Source organism: Coturnix japonica, chromosome 26 (genome assembly GCF_054131305.1).
Source record: "Coturnix japonica strain WE chromosome 26, WE-NBRP24, whole genome shotgun sequence".
NCBI lineage: Eukaryota > Metazoa > Chordata > Aves > Galliformes > Phasianidae > Coturnix > Coturnix japonica.
The window spans coordinates 5055677-5073456 of NC_140688.1; the positions used below are offsets into that span (position 1 = coordinate 5055677).

General features: G+C 50.0%; 2 protein-coding genes and 1 long non-coding RNA gene across 12 annotated transcripts; 2 read left to right on the plus strand and 1 right to left on the minus strand.

Annotated features, from left to right (window-relative positions):
• Nucleotides 1-541: 541 nt before the first annotated feature.
• LOC146756733 (uncharacterized) lies at nucleotides 542-2478 on the plus strand. The gene is made up of 3 exons (XR_014937355.1): nucleotides 542-1474; nucleotides 1561-1624; nucleotides 1777-2478. It is a non-coding gene; the product is annotated as an uncharacterized LOC146756733 (long non-coding RNA).
• Nucleotides 2479-3935: 1457 nt separating this feature from the next.
• Nucleotides 3936-8570, plus strand: LOC146756734 (E3 ubiquitin-protein ligase Itchy-like). 6 transcript variants are annotated; one of them, XM_085524280.1, is made up of 7 exons: nucleotides 3944-4451; nucleotides 5375-5495; nucleotides 6158-6263; nucleotides 6450-6546; nucleotides 7052-7124; nucleotides 7800-7897; nucleotides 8239-8570. In XM_085524280.1, the coding sequence occupies exons 4-7, from the start codon at nucleotides 6480-6482 to the stop codon at nucleotides 8415-8417; spliced, it is 417 nt and encodes a 138-aa protein (XP_085380406.1). In that variant the 5' UTR covers nucleotides 3944-4451; nucleotides 5375-5495; nucleotides 6158-6263; nucleotides 6450-6479; the 3' UTR covers nucleotides 8418-8570. The 6 variants fall into 6 exon arrangements, with proteins under 6 accessions (XP_085380409.1, XP_085380406.1, XP_085380405.1 ...); XM_085524279.1 differs by having other exon boundaries at nucleotides 3944-5495; XM_085524284.1 differs by having other exon boundaries at nucleotides 3944-5495; nucleotides 8324-8570.
• Nucleotides 8571-14182: 5612 nt separating this feature from the next.
• Nucleotides 14183-17422, minus strand: LOC146756735 (protein MANBAL-like). Of its 5 annotated transcripts, XM_085524285.1 has the most exons (6): nucleotides 16459-16554; nucleotides 15923-16398; nucleotides 15712-15810; nucleotides 15556-15595; nucleotides 14980-15173; nucleotides 14183-14540 (listed from the first exon to the last, which is right to left on the minus strand). In XM_085524285.1, the coding sequence occupies exons 2-6, from the start codon at nucleotides 15944-15946 to the stop codon at nucleotides 14439-14441; spliced, it is 459 nt and encodes a 152-aa protein (XP_085380411.1). In that variant the 5' UTR covers nucleotides 15947-16398; nucleotides 16459-16554; the 3' UTR covers nucleotides 14183-14438. The 5 variants fall into 5 exon arrangements, with proteins under 5 accessions (XP_085380411.1, XP_085380412.1, XP_085380414.1 ...); XM_085524286.1 differs by lacking the exons at nucleotides 15923-16398; nucleotides 16459-16554 and adding an exon at nucleotides 17113-17422; XM_085524288.1 differs by lacking the exons at nucleotides 15923-16398; nucleotides 16459-16554 and adding an exon at nucleotides 17113-17409 and having other exon boundaries at nucleotides 15556-15637.
• Nucleotides 17423-17780: the final 358 nt, after the last annotated feature.

Sequence of the window (17780 nt, forward strand, 5' to 3'; positions counted from 1 at the left end):
GGGGAGGGGGACAAGGGCGAGGAAGGAAGGGAAGGGGTAGGAAGGAAAGCGAGAGGAAAGACACGGAACAAGACGTTAATTTTGGGTCCCGGGGGCTGGACTCGATGATCTCTAAGGTCCCTTCCAACCCGCACAAGACTGTGATACTGTGATACTGTGAATACCAATAGAAAAAAATACAAAACCACGACAGTATGGCAGCCCAAAAAGATTCCCTTGTGGAAGAAGGGGGAGGGTGAAGGAGGGTGAAGGAGGGGAGTGAAGGAGAGTGAAGGAGGGTGAAGGAGGCCGAGGGCTCTTTACCTGGGGCCGGCACTTCTGTGACCTCTTGCTGGCCAGAGAGAAGGGCTGCCCGCTGGGCACAGGGAGCGCCTTGGAGCTCCCGTGTCGTGCCCTGCCCTCCAGCCCCCTCCTCATCCTATGTGGAACGCCAGTGCCAGCAGTGCGGCCGCCATTTTAGAACCCTCTCCATGTCACCTTGGTCACCGCTGCCGCGCGCAACACACTCACCTCTGACAGTTGTGGCAGTTAGCAGCCATGTCAGCAGCTAAGAGGGCTAGGGTAGAAGTTTTCCCTGTTTCAGGCGGGAGGATGGAGCTGGGGGCCCTAGGAGTGAGAAGGAGGAGGGGGCCCGCCATGACCACCAGGCAGAGGAGGGGTAAGAGAGCCATATTCCATCATGCCTGGACCAGCCCCGTGACCACCACCCATGTGGAGCCTATGGAGGTGGATCCCCCTCCAGAGGAACCGATGGAGGTGGATCCCCCTCCAGAGGAGCCCATGGATGTGGATCCGCCCGCGGCATAGCTGGCCTGGCACCACACCACCGTGCCAGGCCCCGCGTTGGCATGGTCACAGCTTCACCATCACTGGTCCAGGCACTCGGCTCCTTTCCTGCTGCACGGCCCCTGCCCCCAGCGTTAGCTGGGTGGCATTATTTAACATCTTCTTCTCCTCCTCCTTGTTGCTCCACCGGTTCTGTGGGCCCCCAGTTCCTTCTTCCCCCTGTTGGAGTTAGGTGCTTGTTCTGTTCTTTGTTGTTGATGGTAGTGTTAGGTTAGTGTTAGCGTTCAGTTTAGTTTTAGCGTTAGGGATAGGTTCCTGTTTGTTCTTTAGAGTTAGGCATAGGTTCCTGTTTGTTCTTTAGGGTTAGGTATAGGTTTCTGTTGTTATTTTAGAGTTAGGCATAGGTTAGTGTTCGTACTTACAGTCAGGCATTGGCTGCTACACTCAAGTCAAAGTAACCGCTGCTCCCTGGGTAAGCACGCAGCTGGTTGCTCACCCCGAGCAATGAGTGCGACTGCCCTGAGAGCAGAGGTTTGATGACATCTGCGATGAACTGAATTTCCCTCTTGGGACTTTTCCTTTGCAGAACATGGAGGAGCAGAGCGTGAGTGGCTGAGAAATGGAGCTGGGACTCAGGAGAGCAACACGTGGCTGTGTCCCAGAGCTCCCAAAGTGTGGCCATGGCAAGGTAGGCGTGCCTTACCGTAAGCGTTGTTCAAGCACAGCTCCTGGCACTGTCTGCAACAGATCCGCTCTCTGCGTGCTTTCTTTCAGTCACTGGTGTTGTGCAGCACAGCCACGGCACGGCCCTCAGTGCGTACCCGAGGAGCGTGAAAAGGTAGGTGGTGAATTTTCATCTTGCTAACGCTAGGATTAGGAATGGTGAGCATCCTTAAAAGATTGGCCACGAAGGTGTGATCTGCCTCGGGGAGAAGTTGATTCTCGCCTCTTCAGCTTTTCCCTTCTTTTCTGTCCACCTGTCCTTTCCAGCTCCTCCTCCCCTCAGCTGCAAGTGGGGCAGTGCTCGAGTGTGAGGACTCTTCCTTGGCATGCGGTAACAGACAATGCAGATGTGAGTTTTGTGTCCTTCCTTGTTCTTGGGTCCGTAGCCCAAGGATATCTTGCGAGCAGCTCTCTAAGTCAGCCTGTGCTGGCAGCGTGCGTGAGTGAAATAGTGCCTCTTTTTTCCCTCTTGCAGCACTTGCCGAGGCAAGGCAAGCGCTGCTCAGCTGAGGAAGAAAGCCGAGAAGGAAAGCGGAAAGCAACGATGAGGGCTTGAGCAAGAAGCTACAAAGGACAGCAGAACCACCTGCAGCGCTTCCTCGGAGGTGGCACCAAAAGCTGCTGACTCAACAGTCCAGTTTACCGGCACAGCCGTGCTTTCCCTGTCATGAACGGTGGAGATGATGGAAGTGAACTGGACAGGAAGGACTTGTGCTGCGTTAGAAGCAAAGAGGGCTTCACCTAGGCAGGACTTGGTGTATGGCAAGAGCTGGAGACGCTGCGTTCCTTCAGGGTGTGTCTCTTGAGATCCAGGCCTGGTGTAGGGTTAGGTTGAAATAGGGCTGGCTGGGACTGGAGAGGGAGGAGGTGACGTAGCCCCGGGATTTGGCTTCTCCTTGGGTCTGACTGGAGGCTGAGTGACTGATTGCTAAGCGGAAATCCTGGGCACTGGGGCTTCATTTTGGGGTGTGGGCGGGGTAATAAATAGAAGCCGAGTCCTTTTGTACGCAATAAAATTGAAGTGAACTTTCTAAACCTGGTGCTGCCTCTTTCAGTAGCTGGTCAGAACGTCCCTCGCTCGGGCTGGCAATCACAGGGCGATGAAGCGGTCGGCTTCACGCCTCTCCCTTGACATGGTGCACGTTTTCCCCTGTTTCCTTGTTGGTCTTCCCAACCTGTAGGTGCTGGTGACAGGCTGTGAGCATCTCCTTACTCTCTGAGGTCCGACAGAAAGAAACCAGAGGAGGGGAAGCAGCCCGCAAGGAAGAAGGGTGTCCCGTGCTCAGCCCCTTGAGTTGGCCTCTCTTCCCTGAGGGCTCCTTCAGCTTCTGAAGCACCGTGTGTTGCTGTTTGCCCTGGGAAGCCCAGCTGCACGCTGGCAGCTGTGGCCTGTGCATCAGCCTCCCCTTGAGGCCCAAGGAGTTGTTTGTTTCTATGTATTCAGTATTGGTGTGGCATTAGGTTGTTTTGTTCTGCTTTGAGATCAGGGGTAATTTAACACTGCTGGAAGTAATTGGGGTTCGGGAGTAGCATATGTAGAATTTTGATCATGCAGCAAGTTGTGATTCCTACTGTGTTAAAGAACTGGCACACACATATACGCCTGCAGCCGGAGCTTGATTGACTCTCGTCAATACGGCCTTCCAAAGCCTGGCCCTGGGGAGCTGTCCAAAGATTTTCCAACCTTTTGTACTACCTAAGTTTATTTTAAACAGCCAAGGAGGAGTAATCTCTTAAAGGCTTTTTTTAAGGCATTGGACTAAGTTTTGATTATCACATCTCAGGAAGCTTCTGCATTCCACCTAGTGCTAATGTGATACATCAAGAGCAGATTACACAAGAGATTCAGGCCTTGCTGCCAGTCTTTTATGAATCCGAACTTTGTTTCATGTTGCCAGATATTCTGGTTTCCTTTTCAGGAGATTCCTTTCTGTATAATAAGAAGGCCAACTGCATCCTGGCCTGCATCAGAAACAGTGTTGCCAGCAGGAGCAGAGAGGTGATTGTCCCCCTGTTCTCAGCACTGATGAGGCCGCAGCTCGAGTGCTGTGTTCAGTTTTGGGCCCCTCAGTGCAAGGAAGACATGGAGGCCCTGGAACGTGTTCAGAGGAGGGCAACAAAGCTGGTGAGGGGTCTGGAGCACAGGCCGTATGAGGAGCGGCTGAGGGAGCTGGGATTGTTCAGCCTGGAGAAGAGGAGGCTCAGGGGAGACCTCATTGCTCTCTCTAACTTCCTGAAGGGAGGCTGTAGTGAGCTGGGGCTCGGCCTCTTCTCTCGTGTCATTAATGATAGGACCAGAGGGAATGGCTTCAAGCTGCGACGGGGGAGATTCAGGCTGGACACTACGAGGTATAAATGCTCAGAACGGGTGGCCAGGCACTGGAATGGACACAGGGAGGTGGGGAAGGGGACGAGGGCGAGGAAGGAAGGAAGGAAGGGAAGGGGAAGGTAAAGGAGGGAAAGCGAGAGGAAAGACACGGAACGAGACGTGAATTTTGGGTCCTTTTCCGGCAGCCGCCCCCCCCCACCAGGCCCCAGCCCGGCCTGAGCCACGTGCCAGTGCCAGTGACAGGAAGTGCTTCCTGCAGGCGGCGGAGAGCACTTCCGGGCCATGGCGGCCATGAGCGGGGCCGGGAGGAGCGGGCTCTGTGCTGCGAACGGGGTCGGGCCTCGGTGCGGGGGCACGGAGGGGCTGTCGGGGGAGGAGCTCGCGGCGCTGCCGGCACCCAGAGGCGGCTCCCGGGCGGCTCCACGGTCTCGCTGTGCTGCGGAGTCACCCGGCCGGCCCCAAAAGCCTGGAGGCAGAGCCTGAGCCGGCCCCGGCCGTGTTGGTGTGCGTTGTTGTTCCGGGGGTGTGAATGAGGACTCCCCGCTGGAATTGGTGCCGATGGATCCGCACGCCTCGGTGCCGTGTTGGGCTGGGGCAGTGGGCGTGGATGAAGGTTTGTACGGATGGAGTGGGTCTGGATTGCAGTGAGCGGGACAAGTCCGGGCTGCGGTTTGGCATGGTTGTGTTGGTTGCTTTTTTGCGCGCTTTATTGCTGTGGCCGTAGAATTCCCTCTTTCTTACCATCTGATCTGTGAAGGCTTCTTTGTGGGAAGGTTTTGAGGGATAGAAATTGCTTTTGTCATGAGTCATCTGGAAAGGTTTCACAGAAACAGCGACATTTGCAGAAGGAACGTATTGGCATTGGCAGTTGTGCAAAATACTCATTGGGATAGAGAGGAGGGAGTACCTGCAGAAGACCATTCTCTTCTGGTTTTGAGGAAGCCAGGGAGAGCTCAGATTGCAGCTTAAGCAATGTTCTTTTGTCACACTCTGTGTCCTGTGTTGCGTTCCCCAGAGTTTCATCTCTCCTTTCGATTCCAGTTCTCCTGACAGGTTAGGCTTGAATTCAGCATAATATCTGCTTCTCCCTGGGTTCAGGTTCTTTGCGTCTCCTGCCTGCTTTTCTCCCTTTTCTTAATGGAGAGTGGAGTTTCTACCACAGAGCAAAGTTTCCTGATTAACAGAAACAAATATGGAACATATTAGATGAATATAGCTCTGCATTTTTTTCTTCCTCTGGGTAGCAAGGGACTCCTGTGCTCTCATTAATATCAACAGTGAGTAGATGCTGCCTGCTATTGGAGCCTAAAATGCTTTCCATAGTTGAGTGGTTGGAAACATAGGGTTTTAACTTAAAATTGTTTGTGCAGGGTGAAGGTTGGGAACACAATTAGAATACAGTTACACAGTGCTCTATCCCCAGAACTTTCCAGCATTTTTCTTAACACAGCTTACGGTTCATTTCAAAACAAACTAACAAAGATGAACTTGGGTTAGCGTAGCCCGTTTTAAATGATCCTTCTGTGTCTTTTCCAGGCTGGTAGCAGAATGGAGACTTTCCTGAGGCGCTGAGGAACAGACACAAGCTTCTTTTGAAGGCTTCAATGAAATTCTGCCCCAGCAGTATCTGCGGTCCTTTGATGCTAAGGAGCTGGAAGTAAAAGACTATTGTCAGATCCAGGCTGCTACATGTAATACTTGAATTTCAGTCAGAGTCTGAAGAGCAGAGTTCATTAAGGCTGGTGGTTCTGCTTTCAGGATGTGTGAGAGAAGCCTTATGTATCAGGTAGTATTTGGTTACTGTGTTGTTCTTCACTTTCTTCTTTGCAACCAATTTAGACACATTTCTAACGTTAAGATTCTGCCAGCATAAATTTTTTGGCTGACAGTGTTTTTGTAGTCCTTGACAATGTGATTTGCATGTGTCTAAAGAGTGAGTGACTGGAAAGCAAGGGAGATAAGAACCAAATATCAGCGGATGGTCAAATTACAGAGTGGAGCAGGTTTTAGCTGCTTTTGGTCTCTCCAAATTATACTCTGCAGCAGAACATCGTATTTCTAGCACAAAATTGTACGGTTAGGCAATGAGAAAGTATGGTTTATATGTCTAAATGCATTCGTTTTCATGACTGGTGTATCTTCTTTGTTGCCACGGATGTTATTATTTGCTGTGGAAGTTTCAGAGTTTAATATTAAAACCAAGCGTACTGTGATTGCGGGTGCTTTGAAGTACAGTAGTATTTCAGTACAATAGTCTCGCTGTAGAAGCAAAGTAGTAGCTTGTAGTTTCCATGTTTATGAAATTTTTCTTCCCTAAAGGTGCTCCTGTGTGGAATTCAAGAAATTGATCTGAATGACTGGCAGAGGCAATACCATCTTCCGGCATGATAGCAGAACCTGCAGACAGATATTGTGGTTCTGGCAGGTTTGTAGACTTCTTTTTTCCACACAAGAATGCAGCAACAGCTTAATGAGCAATAGTCAGAATTACTCAACAGATAAGTAGCATGTAAATGTAAATGATAACTGCTAATCCAGCTGTCCCATGGGGGATGGGGAAGTGAACATTTCAATATTAAACTTGACATCAATGTTAATTATTATTTTTCAGTTTGGGAAATAAATAGATAATGAGAAGAGAATGAGATTTCTACAGTTTGTTACTGGAACGTGCAGATTACCAGTAGGAGGATTTGCTGACCTCACGGGTAACGAGCCCTCTTTAATGCATTTTATGCTCATGTTATTTCCTTTTTTCTTAATAAGGACCAAGCTGTGTGTTTAAGGGTATTTTTTAATGAATTTATATGGAATCTGAGTCTTGCATATTGGTAGAGCTGTGATAGAAAAAGGGATGGATGGAATGTGAACACGCCTTGCATCAGTGACTTGATCCATGGTTTGGACATGGTCCTGGCAGGGCAGCCTGCTCTGGGTATCCTTGGTTGATCAGAGTGGCAGGACTAGGTAAACTCCAGAGATTCCTTCCAGTACCAAACCAACGATGTGATTCAGTGGTTGAGTTTCTTTGAAAACCGCTTCATATTTATGCATTTCACTACGTGGATTTCTTCAGAGGGATGTAGTGAGAGACAAATGTCTTTGTGCTCTGCAAGTAGTTATAGTCTTGTTTTCACGCGCTGTGTTCATGTATTACCTACTGGTATACACGGGCAGTTAGACCTAAGAATTCATTGTTTGATTTTTGTACAGGGAGCAACAGACCCCAAAAATTTTGCATTGAGAAAGTTGGAAAAGAAAACTGGTTACCTGGAAGTCACACCTGGTAAGTACGAAGGATCAAACTCTGCTGTGGTTCTGTTCTTATGGATAGAAATCTACTTTGAGATTTTAGGAAGTGGGTGTGATATGGAAGTGTCTGAGACTGTGTGAAAGCAAAGCACTGGGCTATGGCAGTAAGCTCTGCTGAGTAATAGTTGAACTTCTGAAAAGCAGTTTTGTTGTGGAGCTGATTCCATTGTAAACGCCATGGATCTGCACATCACTAAAAACGTAAAGCTACTTTTAGTACTTAAGGTTGTCCTTTTTTTAAAGAGTTTGGGATTGATATTTCATTATCACCACGCTCGATCTTGGCAATGAAAATAAATAGCCACGCTCATGCTCCCTCTTGGCTGGAGAAAATGTAGCTTCTGCTCAGTTTCTCAGTTACGCTGGTGCTTTGTGAAGATGCTCAGATTTTAAGTTTCAGATACAGAAGAGAGATTAGGTGAGACTTGTTCCTAAATACATTGCCAGTTATGGAAAGTTATCGCTGCTCAGGTGCTTGTTGTGCTTTAACTCTCACTTTCATAGACAAGTGCATGTCAAGATACAGGTGTTTTAGAGGGTACAAATGCAGTTTTCCTTCTGAACAGGACAGTTCATATGCCTGTGTTCCTCATGGATATTTGGTGGTTTAAACTGTTGTTCAATAATTAAGGTTTCTCTTTGTTTTCAGTTTCAGTCGCTTGGATCTTCCAGCCTATAAGAATTATGAGCAGCTGAAGGAAAAGCTGTTATTTGCAACTGATAACCCCACAGCATCTGCTACCCCAGGTAATATTGGACTTCCAGCTGAGATGAATGACTTTACTGCTCCCAGCACTGCTTGAGCAACCTGATCTGTGTGAATTCATACTGCATAACAAATACATACTCGTATGTAGCTGCCAACTAATCCCAGTTCTCAAACATGAAAGTAACTTCTGTTTCGTTGTTTGCCTTATGAAAATGACATGAAAAACTGAATGAGCTGCTGAGCTGCTGATGGACGAATTAACAAAGCCTTATTGCTCCAGGTAGCTCAGGTGTTCCTATATGAAGCTGCACAGTAAATGAGTCATGTCTTCATCTGATCAAGCAGCGGGAGCTGATATTTTAATGTGTTTCTGTTCCAGAAAAAGAAAAACTGCAAACGAAAAGTCTGTTAAAATTGTCTTGTTTGCATCATTCTGACATGCTGCGCTCTGTCTGTGAATTCAGCTCTTGGTTCTGTTGGTATCTCCAGCCCCTGATTCTTGTGGTGTCTTCTGCATTTTCTTCAAGCATCGCTGTTTGTGTATATATGCTCTATTGAACAAGGACATGAACTGGGATCAGCAGCACTGGATGGTAAAATACTTTACTGAAATTCATTGTCGGCATTTCCTTGTATTGTAATTTCCAATACTCAAGTAACTGTAACAATATCTGTGTAAGTCAAATATTTTTATAAAATGACTCAAAGAGATGCTCGTCCTGTCGTTATTGGTTTGGTGTTACGAAGCACAAGTGTAGAAATGAAGGATTGAACTGCTGCTGGGGGTTGCAGGTAGGCTGGGTTTCTGTCGTGTGCTATTTCTGCCTGCTGGGGATGTGAGCGGGCGTTGGGCCCGAGCCCCGCTCGTGTTGGTCACAGCACAGGGGCTGCGGGAAACACTGGGAGAGCAGAGCAGGGAGAGCCGGGCTGTGTGCAGGCCGGGGCATGACACGGAACCTCGGCAGCTGCGCAGCTGCTGAGCTTTTCCCCCAGGTCTTCAGACTCTCAGGTGATAAGGCTGTGCAGCAAAGCCAGCTGGGCACTGCTGATACTGCAGGCTTAGGGGATGAAGCCCTGCAGCACCTGCATGGCACTCCCTGTAGTCTGCCATCTTTATGTGCACAGCTGCTGTAGGTGTTGTTGGAGCAGTGGAGTGGCAGTGCGGTGCTGCAGGGCAGCTACACACCCCAGGGGCTCTCCATAGGCTGCAGTGATGTGACCCAAGTCCCACACTCACTTTCTTTCCCGTCCCCAAGAATGACATACCAGTAGCAAAATATGTTTTCCCCTTTTCCCAGTGTCCAAAGACAGAGATGAGGTGTCTTAGCAAGTGCACCAGCAATGTGTGGAGCAGAACCGCCTTGGGAGCCACTGTCACACCTGAGTTGATCCGTTTTAGGCTTCCCATGGAAATGTAGCATTTTGACTCTTTGTTAGTAAATCTTTGAGGTTGCATTTGACTTGCTGTTGCAATGTCTGCTGCTTGCTCTTCATGCAGCTAGTCCATGTATTTGTTTATGTAGTCAGTGCTAGGGTTTGATCTAGACAGCTCCGTCATCTTTTCAAGAGCTGCGCCATGGTCGGCTGTGGAGAGAGGGTGAGTGGGAGGGGACACCTGTGTCCCACAGTGGCTCCTCCAGTCAGTGAAGGTCCTGAAATTGGTCTCTTCAGCTAATAGGGAGCTTTCCTCAGCTACCGTGTGTTTGGAGAGAGGAAGAGCAGTCCCAGGACCTTCAGCTGTGAGACTCTTCAGACGGACCTTGTGGAGACATCTGCAGGTGTAGTCTGGGATGGAACGGCTCCTGTTTGGCTCTTGTTACCCACGTGCAGCATGTGGTTATTGAGCTTATAAGGGAGCAACATAGGAAAGAATCCTGTACTCATCTACTACCTAATTCTAAGTCATTCCTCCTCACGGGGAAGTGACTAAGCGTTGGTCCTGGGTGCTAGGAGAGGAATGTCAGATCTGAAAGCAGTGTGAATGATGGACAGCCTTGTTAAACACAGGGCTGCTCTGCAGTGCAGAGGTGCTTGTGAGTTCAGAAGATACCTGCTGAAGGAGAACTGCTTTGCTGTTGGATGTCATCAAGCTGCAATCTGCCCGGGCAACAGCAAAACAGGCAGAGGTGTGTGCTCCAGACTGTGCCAGCCTTTGATTCAGTTCCTGAGGTGAGCTGCGCTTTGCTCGCTGCAAATTCCAACTATATTTGTAGGAATTATTATTATGAATAACACAGTGGTGGTGTTTGAGTCGCAGACAGATGCAGCAGAGCCTTTGCTCTGATCTTTTCAGGAACTCAAGCAGCTTTTTGCCATCCCCACCTGGAGCCATTGAAGCGTGCAGCCAGGAGCTGGACTCAGTGGTCCTCGCAGGGACCCTCCAGCTCAGGAATTCTATCATTTTACAATCACTGAGCTTAGCAGACATGCAAAGAGTGTGGGTGTGACAGCAAGCAATTAGCATGGCCAGCATCAGGAACCCATGGTTATGAGCTTAGGGCTGGTTTAGGTTTGCCAAGCGGGGGGACTAATGCTGGGATCCTTCTCTCCGGCCTGGAGGCTCTCACACAGCAGCATGGTTCTGTGTTTGGCAGGTGGGTTGGACCCAGGCTGTGCAGGAATCAACTGGGCTCTGCTTCAGCTGCAGTCTGAGGGCCTTTGGCTGCAGCCAGCTGCTGTTCACACAGGGTATAGAAAGCTCCAGAGCCACACAAGGGCCTTCGGGCTCCAAGTGAAACCCCACAAGCTGAGGGGAAGGAAGTGAACATCACCATCCTTAAGTATCACCACACGGAGCCTTGACCCTCCCTGGCACCCAGGCATCAAAGGGCTCTTTTCATGTTCTTTACAACAGGCTGGGAAAGAATCTTGGCTTCAAAACTTCCAGAGCAGCACGAAGGAAGTATTGGTTCTCTTCACAGACAGCCTTGGCTCTTCCGCTGCTGCCAGTGGGGAACATCAGCAGAGAGCATCTCTAAAGCAGAGAGAAGCACATGTATGAGAATGAAAGTCAATTAGGTCTGAGCAGGATTAATAGGGATTTAATTGAACTATGTGAACTGGAACTCGGGTCACGAGCTGCTTATGAGCCTGCCTCAAGGGATCATGCAGCTTGCACTGGAGGAGCACAAGGATGCATTGTGAGCGGGACAGCATGTGGTCAGAGAGGGAGACCTGCTTGAACAGTCAAAAATGGAAGAGAAAAACTGCTTGAGATAGATGCCTGGGAATTTGAGGACTTACCGCACAGTCTTTCCTTCCTTTCCTCTTCTGGGGAGGGAACCAAGTAACACCAGCCAGAGCTCACCCAGCTCACCGCTCCTCCTGCAGTCCAAGTGGCTGCCAGGCAGCTCCCTGCTACAGCTACACTTGCCATGGGGCCTACAGAAATCCCCATTATCAATCGACTGAATCCCCATCTAATCCCCCGATCCTATTAACAAACACTGCCTTTATTTTGCTACCTCCATGGGGGCTCTTGGAGCCAACATCCCTCATGAGAGGCAAATTAATTAAGACATTGCACTGTTTCCTCTTTCCAGGAAGGTGGAGGTGTTCTGGCAGACATTTTGCTGCTTCCAAGTCAAGCACAGACTCACGCATGCTTGAAAGTTTGAGCCAACCACCCTCACACAGATCGAAGGAGCTGAAAGGCCTCCCCTAAACGCGTCACTCTCGTGAACAGGCCATGGATGTCCCTGTGTTTCTACAGAGCTCAAGAAGCTTTCATAGTAAACAGAAAGAGGCAGCATGACTTTTAAAAAGTTACTTTTGTTTTAATTTGAAACAAAGATTATATGTAATTGGTGTCAGATATTTTTGTCATGTTTCTTTGTCCTGAAATCTCCAAGCAACTTCGGAGTGCTTTTGTCTCGCATGCTTTGTTCTGTTCTCCTCATACTGCCCACCTGACTCATCCACCAACAGCAAGGGAGAGAAGCAAACGCGGTCCTTCTCACACTGATGGTTCCAGCAAATGTGCTGCTAGTCTTCTGGTAGAGAACAGACACAGCACAGCACTGCTGCTGGACCTGGGCTCACAATGCATTTGTCAATTGAGGATGGCAGTCTGTGTATGCAAAAGGATGGCAGACTTGCAGCCCCACCACAGAACCCTTTTCTTCAAAGCCACTGTAAGCTCTGGGGCACCTAACACATCAGGTTCTCCTCCCGTTGACTCATTTGTGATCAAACAAACCAAGCAGTGAGCTGGCATCAGGAAGCTCCAGATGCCTTTCAGAGACTCTGTGGCTACGACACCACCTCTCTCCAGACCCTTCTAGCCATATTTCAGGCTAACACTAGACTGTCCCTGGCCCTGAAGAGACAAACCCTAAAGGAATGCAGTGTCTTCAGCTCTTGCCATATATCAAGTCCCAAATAGGTGAAGTCCTCTTTGCTGCTAATGCATTGGAAGCCCTTCCCTTCCAGCTTCCTTAGTTCCAATCCGCAGTCCACGAAAGGGAAAGCACAGCCATGCCTGAAAAACAGACCACGCAGTCCGTTGCCTTTGGTGCACTTCTGAGGAAGCATTCCAGGCGATTCTGCTGTCCTTTGTGCCTTCCTGCTCAAGCCCTTATCGCTTCTTTTTGCTTTCCTTGGCTTTCTTGCTCAGCTGAGCAGCACTTGCCTTGGGTTTCTTCACCATCTCCCAGGTCTTAGACTCAAAGCCCTCCAAGTCCTACAAGAATCAATTGGGAAACAGTCAGGGAGCTTTCTAACAACGTGCTGATGCCCAGCTCATTTCGGGCATTTATGTGAAAGCAAAAGTACGTAAGTGCTGGGTATCTCCGCTGGAATGCATCTATATCAGGCTGAGCCTACATTTAGTAAGACCTGAGCAGCACCATCACTGTGTGTTAATCCACACACAGCCTGTTACCACAGAGGTTGTTATAAGCTTAAGTGCCTAAATCAGGCTTTGTAGAGAAAAAACACCCCCATTTTAACAGCAGGACAAAAACCAACACTAAACAACAATTACTCACACCAGAAAAAGATATCACAGAATCACCAGCATGTATTGAACCACTGAAAAGGTATTTCTGCTAAATTTTCATCCTTATCACGTGCGAGACAAAAGGTAAGCCTCAAAACAGCAGTCAGAATGTCACAGTCAGAGCCTTTACACCAAGACCAAAATCCAGGCAGGGCACCGAAGGCAAAGCTCTCTTCACCTGGACTAACAAGGAATCCTAAGCTATAAAGCTTGTTTCCTTCAGGGCAGATGACAGATCATATTTCAGCCATGGGAAATAAAGTCTAGTTATCTGGTAAAGACACGAGGGAACAGTGCCAGTCTCATTGGAGAAAGCGCACACACACAGATTGCCTCCTTTCATTAAATGCATTTGAGTCTAAATATTGCTTTAGCATCTTGGGTTCTAGCAGTCAGAGCTTGCCAACTGGAAAAGGACACACAGAAAATGCCAGAGCAAGATGTGCTAGCTTCAAGCTTCCAACACAGAGCACCAGATAATAGAGGGGCAGACACGCATCTGACAGTATCCTTTAATCAAAGAGTCCTGTTCAATCATCTCTAAAGTCAATGGGCTATTACGGTTCACATCTGTGTGGCTTCCCAAGGAAAGTGAGTCGGCTGCCTTTCCAAAGGCTGTAATCAGTGCATGGGGAGCTGCGAGGCTCTGCAGAAACAGAGCAACAAGCAGCTATTACTCAGGTTTGTAGATTGGTGCTGCTGAGAAGTGAACACTGATGCCTTCTGCTGTTCAAACCAAGGTAGTCTCCAAAGCCTGAAGCCTCTAAAACTAAGAAGCTCATCTATACGTGAACCTAAGCATCATTCCTAAGAAATGGAGATTGTCTCTTTTGTTTATTGTCATGTGAATTAATCACATGCACAGGAAATCATGGGGACAGTGCATATACAGAGAAAATAAGAAATAGAGCATACAAACAACCTAAACACAAACAAGTTTGTCAGTTCTATCGCATTAATAGGACGAATGAGGGCCAGAAACTACACATCAAACAAAGCAGTCATCATTCTCAAAGAACAAGCTCTAGATATACAGTATCTACAGAAGTACAGAATAGAGACAAGCTCAAGGCGCAGGGACACCTTTCTTCCTCCCACGCTGCTTTTGTTTATCTCAGCCCTCGGAGAACAAGGGATGCTCACAGTCCATCGCCAGCAGTTCCAGATGGGCTGAAAGGCCACCAGTTGGGAACACCAACACGGAAACGTGGGACAAGCAGCTCCATTTCTAGGAGGGACGTGAAGCTGACCACATCAGGACCCTGCGATTGCCAGCCTGAGCCAGGCACATTTTGAGCAGCTAATGAAAGAGGCAGCACCACCATTCAAATGTTTGTTTCACTTTTATTTGCAATAGAGAGATGCAAAATGCATCAAAAATACATTTCAATATGAAATCAAATAGACGGGATACTGGTAATGACTAAAGACAAAGCTTCCTTAGTTCCTCTCCGCAGTCCATGAAAGGGAAAGCACGGCCAGGCCTGAAAACCAGACCACGCAGTGTGTGTCCTTTGGTGCACCTCTGAGGAAGCATTCCAGGTGATTCTGCTGTCCTTTGTGCCTTCCTGCTCAAGCCCTTATCGTTTCTTTTTGCTTTCCTTCTTGCTTCTCAGCTGAGCAGCACTTGCCTTGGGTTTCTTCACCAACTCCCACATCTTAGACTCAAAACCCTCTGAGTCCTGCAAGAAGCAATTGGGAAACAGTCAGGGAACTTTCTAACAACTGGCTGACAGCTGCTTTGGGAGCTCAAGTCACCTGACCGAGCAGCTCTGGGAGACCAGCACAGGAAATTGCCTTCCTGACCTCAGGGCACATTAGAAACTCCACATCTGTCAAGTTCCCAAAAATCCCATGCAAACCAGAGCCTAAAGTCCTCTCTAGCAAGGCGGTCCATGCTGGGAGGGTGGACCCTCTGCCTGGCAGCTCATAGGGCACAGCAGCAGCTGCAGGATAGGATGAGCTGGCAGCTCAAGGCTGCTGGCGTGCGGAAGGAAGGACAGAACCAAGTGCGGCACTCTCAGCAGTGCTGGGGCACACTGCCGTAGGCAACAGCTACAGACAGTTCCCTCCCAGCCGACTGCCTGAGCATCCCTATCAATCTCACACAGCGCTACTTACTGCCTTTGGGGACTTGAAAGCTGGCAGGATGATGGCCAGCACACACAGGAGCTTGAAAAGGGCTCCAAACAAGAGTCTGTAGCGCAGCATGTTCTCAAATATCGTGGGCTCAGGGATCTCAGGTGGTGAGAAATGCAGTTCAGCAGCCATAGCGCAGACAGCTGCTGCTCCACTGCTCTCACAGAGGCTGCGTGCTGTAAGGGGGAAAAAGGCATCATTAGTCTCAGGCACTGCAATGGGGTTACTTCCTGCGAGCAAACATTTCCAGGCTGACTTAGAGAGGTGCTGGGAAGATATCCAGGGCCTACTGACCCGAGAACAAAGAGGGACAGCAAACTTGCATTTCAGTTGCCTTTGCCCGTCTGCCTAGGAAAAGAGCCCTCAGCCTTCAGTACTGCTGCACTTGCAGGTGGGGGGAAGAGAAGCAAGAGAGGACGGGTGGACGTCAAATAAGGGAAGAGCTTAACAAACAAGAATAAACCTATCCCTGAGCTCCATCACACATGTGTGACCACTGCCTTATTAATATTAATACCAGTATTATTCACAGAATTAAAGTTTCCCATGTTCACGTACCTGGTTGTGGACGTGTTTGCTGTCTTGCTGCTGCTGTGCTCTACAACGCCAGACACAGAAATAAAGTGCGCAGAAAGCTGATCTGTTGAAGACAGAGGAGTGAGCTGTGCTTAACCAACACTGCTTCAGCACACGCTTACAGTAAGGCACACCTACCTTACAATGGCCACGCAGGAAGCTCCAGACACAGCTCCGGACTGTTTCCATGAAGCCCAATTGCATTTCACAGCCACTCACGCTCTGCTCCTCGACAATCTGCAACAGAGAAGTCACAAGATGCAAATCCCATCCCTCTGAGATGTCACAGACCTCTGCACTCATGAAGCAGCACTCATGTCATTGGGTGAGAAAGCAGACGAGTGCTTACCGAGTGAGCGCTGTTTGCTGCCATCTGCTGGTAGGACCCCACCTAACTCTAAGTACGAACAGTAACCTATGCCTAACTCTAAAACAGGAACAGAAACCTACACCTAACACTAAAACATGAACAGTAACCTACAGCTAGCTCTAAAACAGGAACAATCATCTACTAACACTAAAACGTGAACAATAACCTACTCCTAACTAAAAAACGCAAACAATAACCTACTCCTAAAACTACAACTAAACTTAACACTAAAATCCACAATAGAAATAGGGTTAGGATGGAACCGGGGGCCCGCAGAGGTCTCAAAGGAGGAGCTGATGTTAAATGAAGCCACCCGGCTAATGCCGGGGGCGGGGGCCGTGCAGACGGTAAGGAGCCCAGCGCCTGGACCAGTGATGGCGGAGCTGAGATGGTAAGGATGTGGGGCCTGGCACGGTGGTGTGGTGCCAGGCCAGCTGTGCCACGGGCGGATCCACCTCCATGGGTTCATCTGGAGGTGGATCTACCTCCATGGGCTCATCTGGAGGTGGATCTACCTCCATGGGCTCCACGGAGGTGGTCATGCAGCTGGTCCAGGCGCGATGGGAACGGGCTCGCTTGCCTGTCTGCCACCTGATGGTCATGGCGGGCCCCCTCCTCCTCCTCTCCGACCCTGCAGTCCCCGGCTCCATCTTCCCACCTAAATCGTGGGAATCCTCCAGCCTTGCTCTCTTGGCTTCCGACATGGCTGTCAACGTCCAGAGCTCTCAGAGGCGAGTGCGTTGCGTGGGGCAACGGTGACCAAGGTGACATGGCCGGGGTTCTAACATGGCGGCCGCACTGCTGGCACTGTTGGCACTGGCGTGGGACACACCAGCTCTGCTCTCCATGTTCCAATCCTGAGCCTCTCCTTGTAACACCTCTGACTCCATTTGCATCCACTCACTCTCATTACATCCCACATCCGCACACTGTGCTGGAACACACACGGGGCCATGCTGCCTCACCGACCCTCAGTGGGGACCCACAGCCGTACAGCACCATCAGCACAGCAGAACCGGGCCGTGCTCCTGATGCTGCCGCTTGTCCAACCTCCCTCTCGCTGCCCCCATTCTGCTCAGGCAGCCGGTCCCAGCAACAAACACCAGCACAGAACTGCAGCCCCGACTTGTCCCGCTCACTGACAGCCAGAGCAAGGACATGTTACACACCTTCCTTCAGCTCCGATCACCTTCCCGGCGCCACCATGCCGCCATGGCCCGGAACTGCTCCCGCCGGCACCAAGCGCTTCCTGCCCCTCCATCCCCCGCTCCTCCTTTCCCTTCACTTTCCATCCGCACTCAGGACGCAGATCTCAATGGAGGTGGCTGCAGAACATCATCAGTGCAGGCAATCAATGGCTCGTGCTGCGCTTCACTGCCTTGTGCTCCTCGGTGCTCTGCTGTGCCCTTTCCTAACCCCGCAGGATCACATCTGCCATCCCCTGCAGCCCCTGTGCTGTGACCAACGCGATTTGTGCTCGGACCCAACGCCCTCCCTGCTGCCGGCCCTCCCCCATGCCCATGTGCTGCACCCACAGCGGCTGCCCCAGCCCCACAGCCCCGCAGCCTCCTGCAGGCAGCACAGCCCCGGGCACCGGGCTTGGCCCCAGACCCGAGGTGCTGCTGCACGGGCTGAGCCCAGACCCACAGCTGAGATGCAATGACCACTCATCAACATTTCACAGAATCACAGAACTGTCAGTGTTGGAAAATTCTTTACTCAGAGGATGGTGAGGTGCCGGCAGTGCTGCTCAGATCTGGGGGTGCCCCAGGCCATGGAGGGTCCCTGGGCAGGCTGAGCAGAGGGGCAGGCAGCCCATGACAGGAGTGGCACTGGG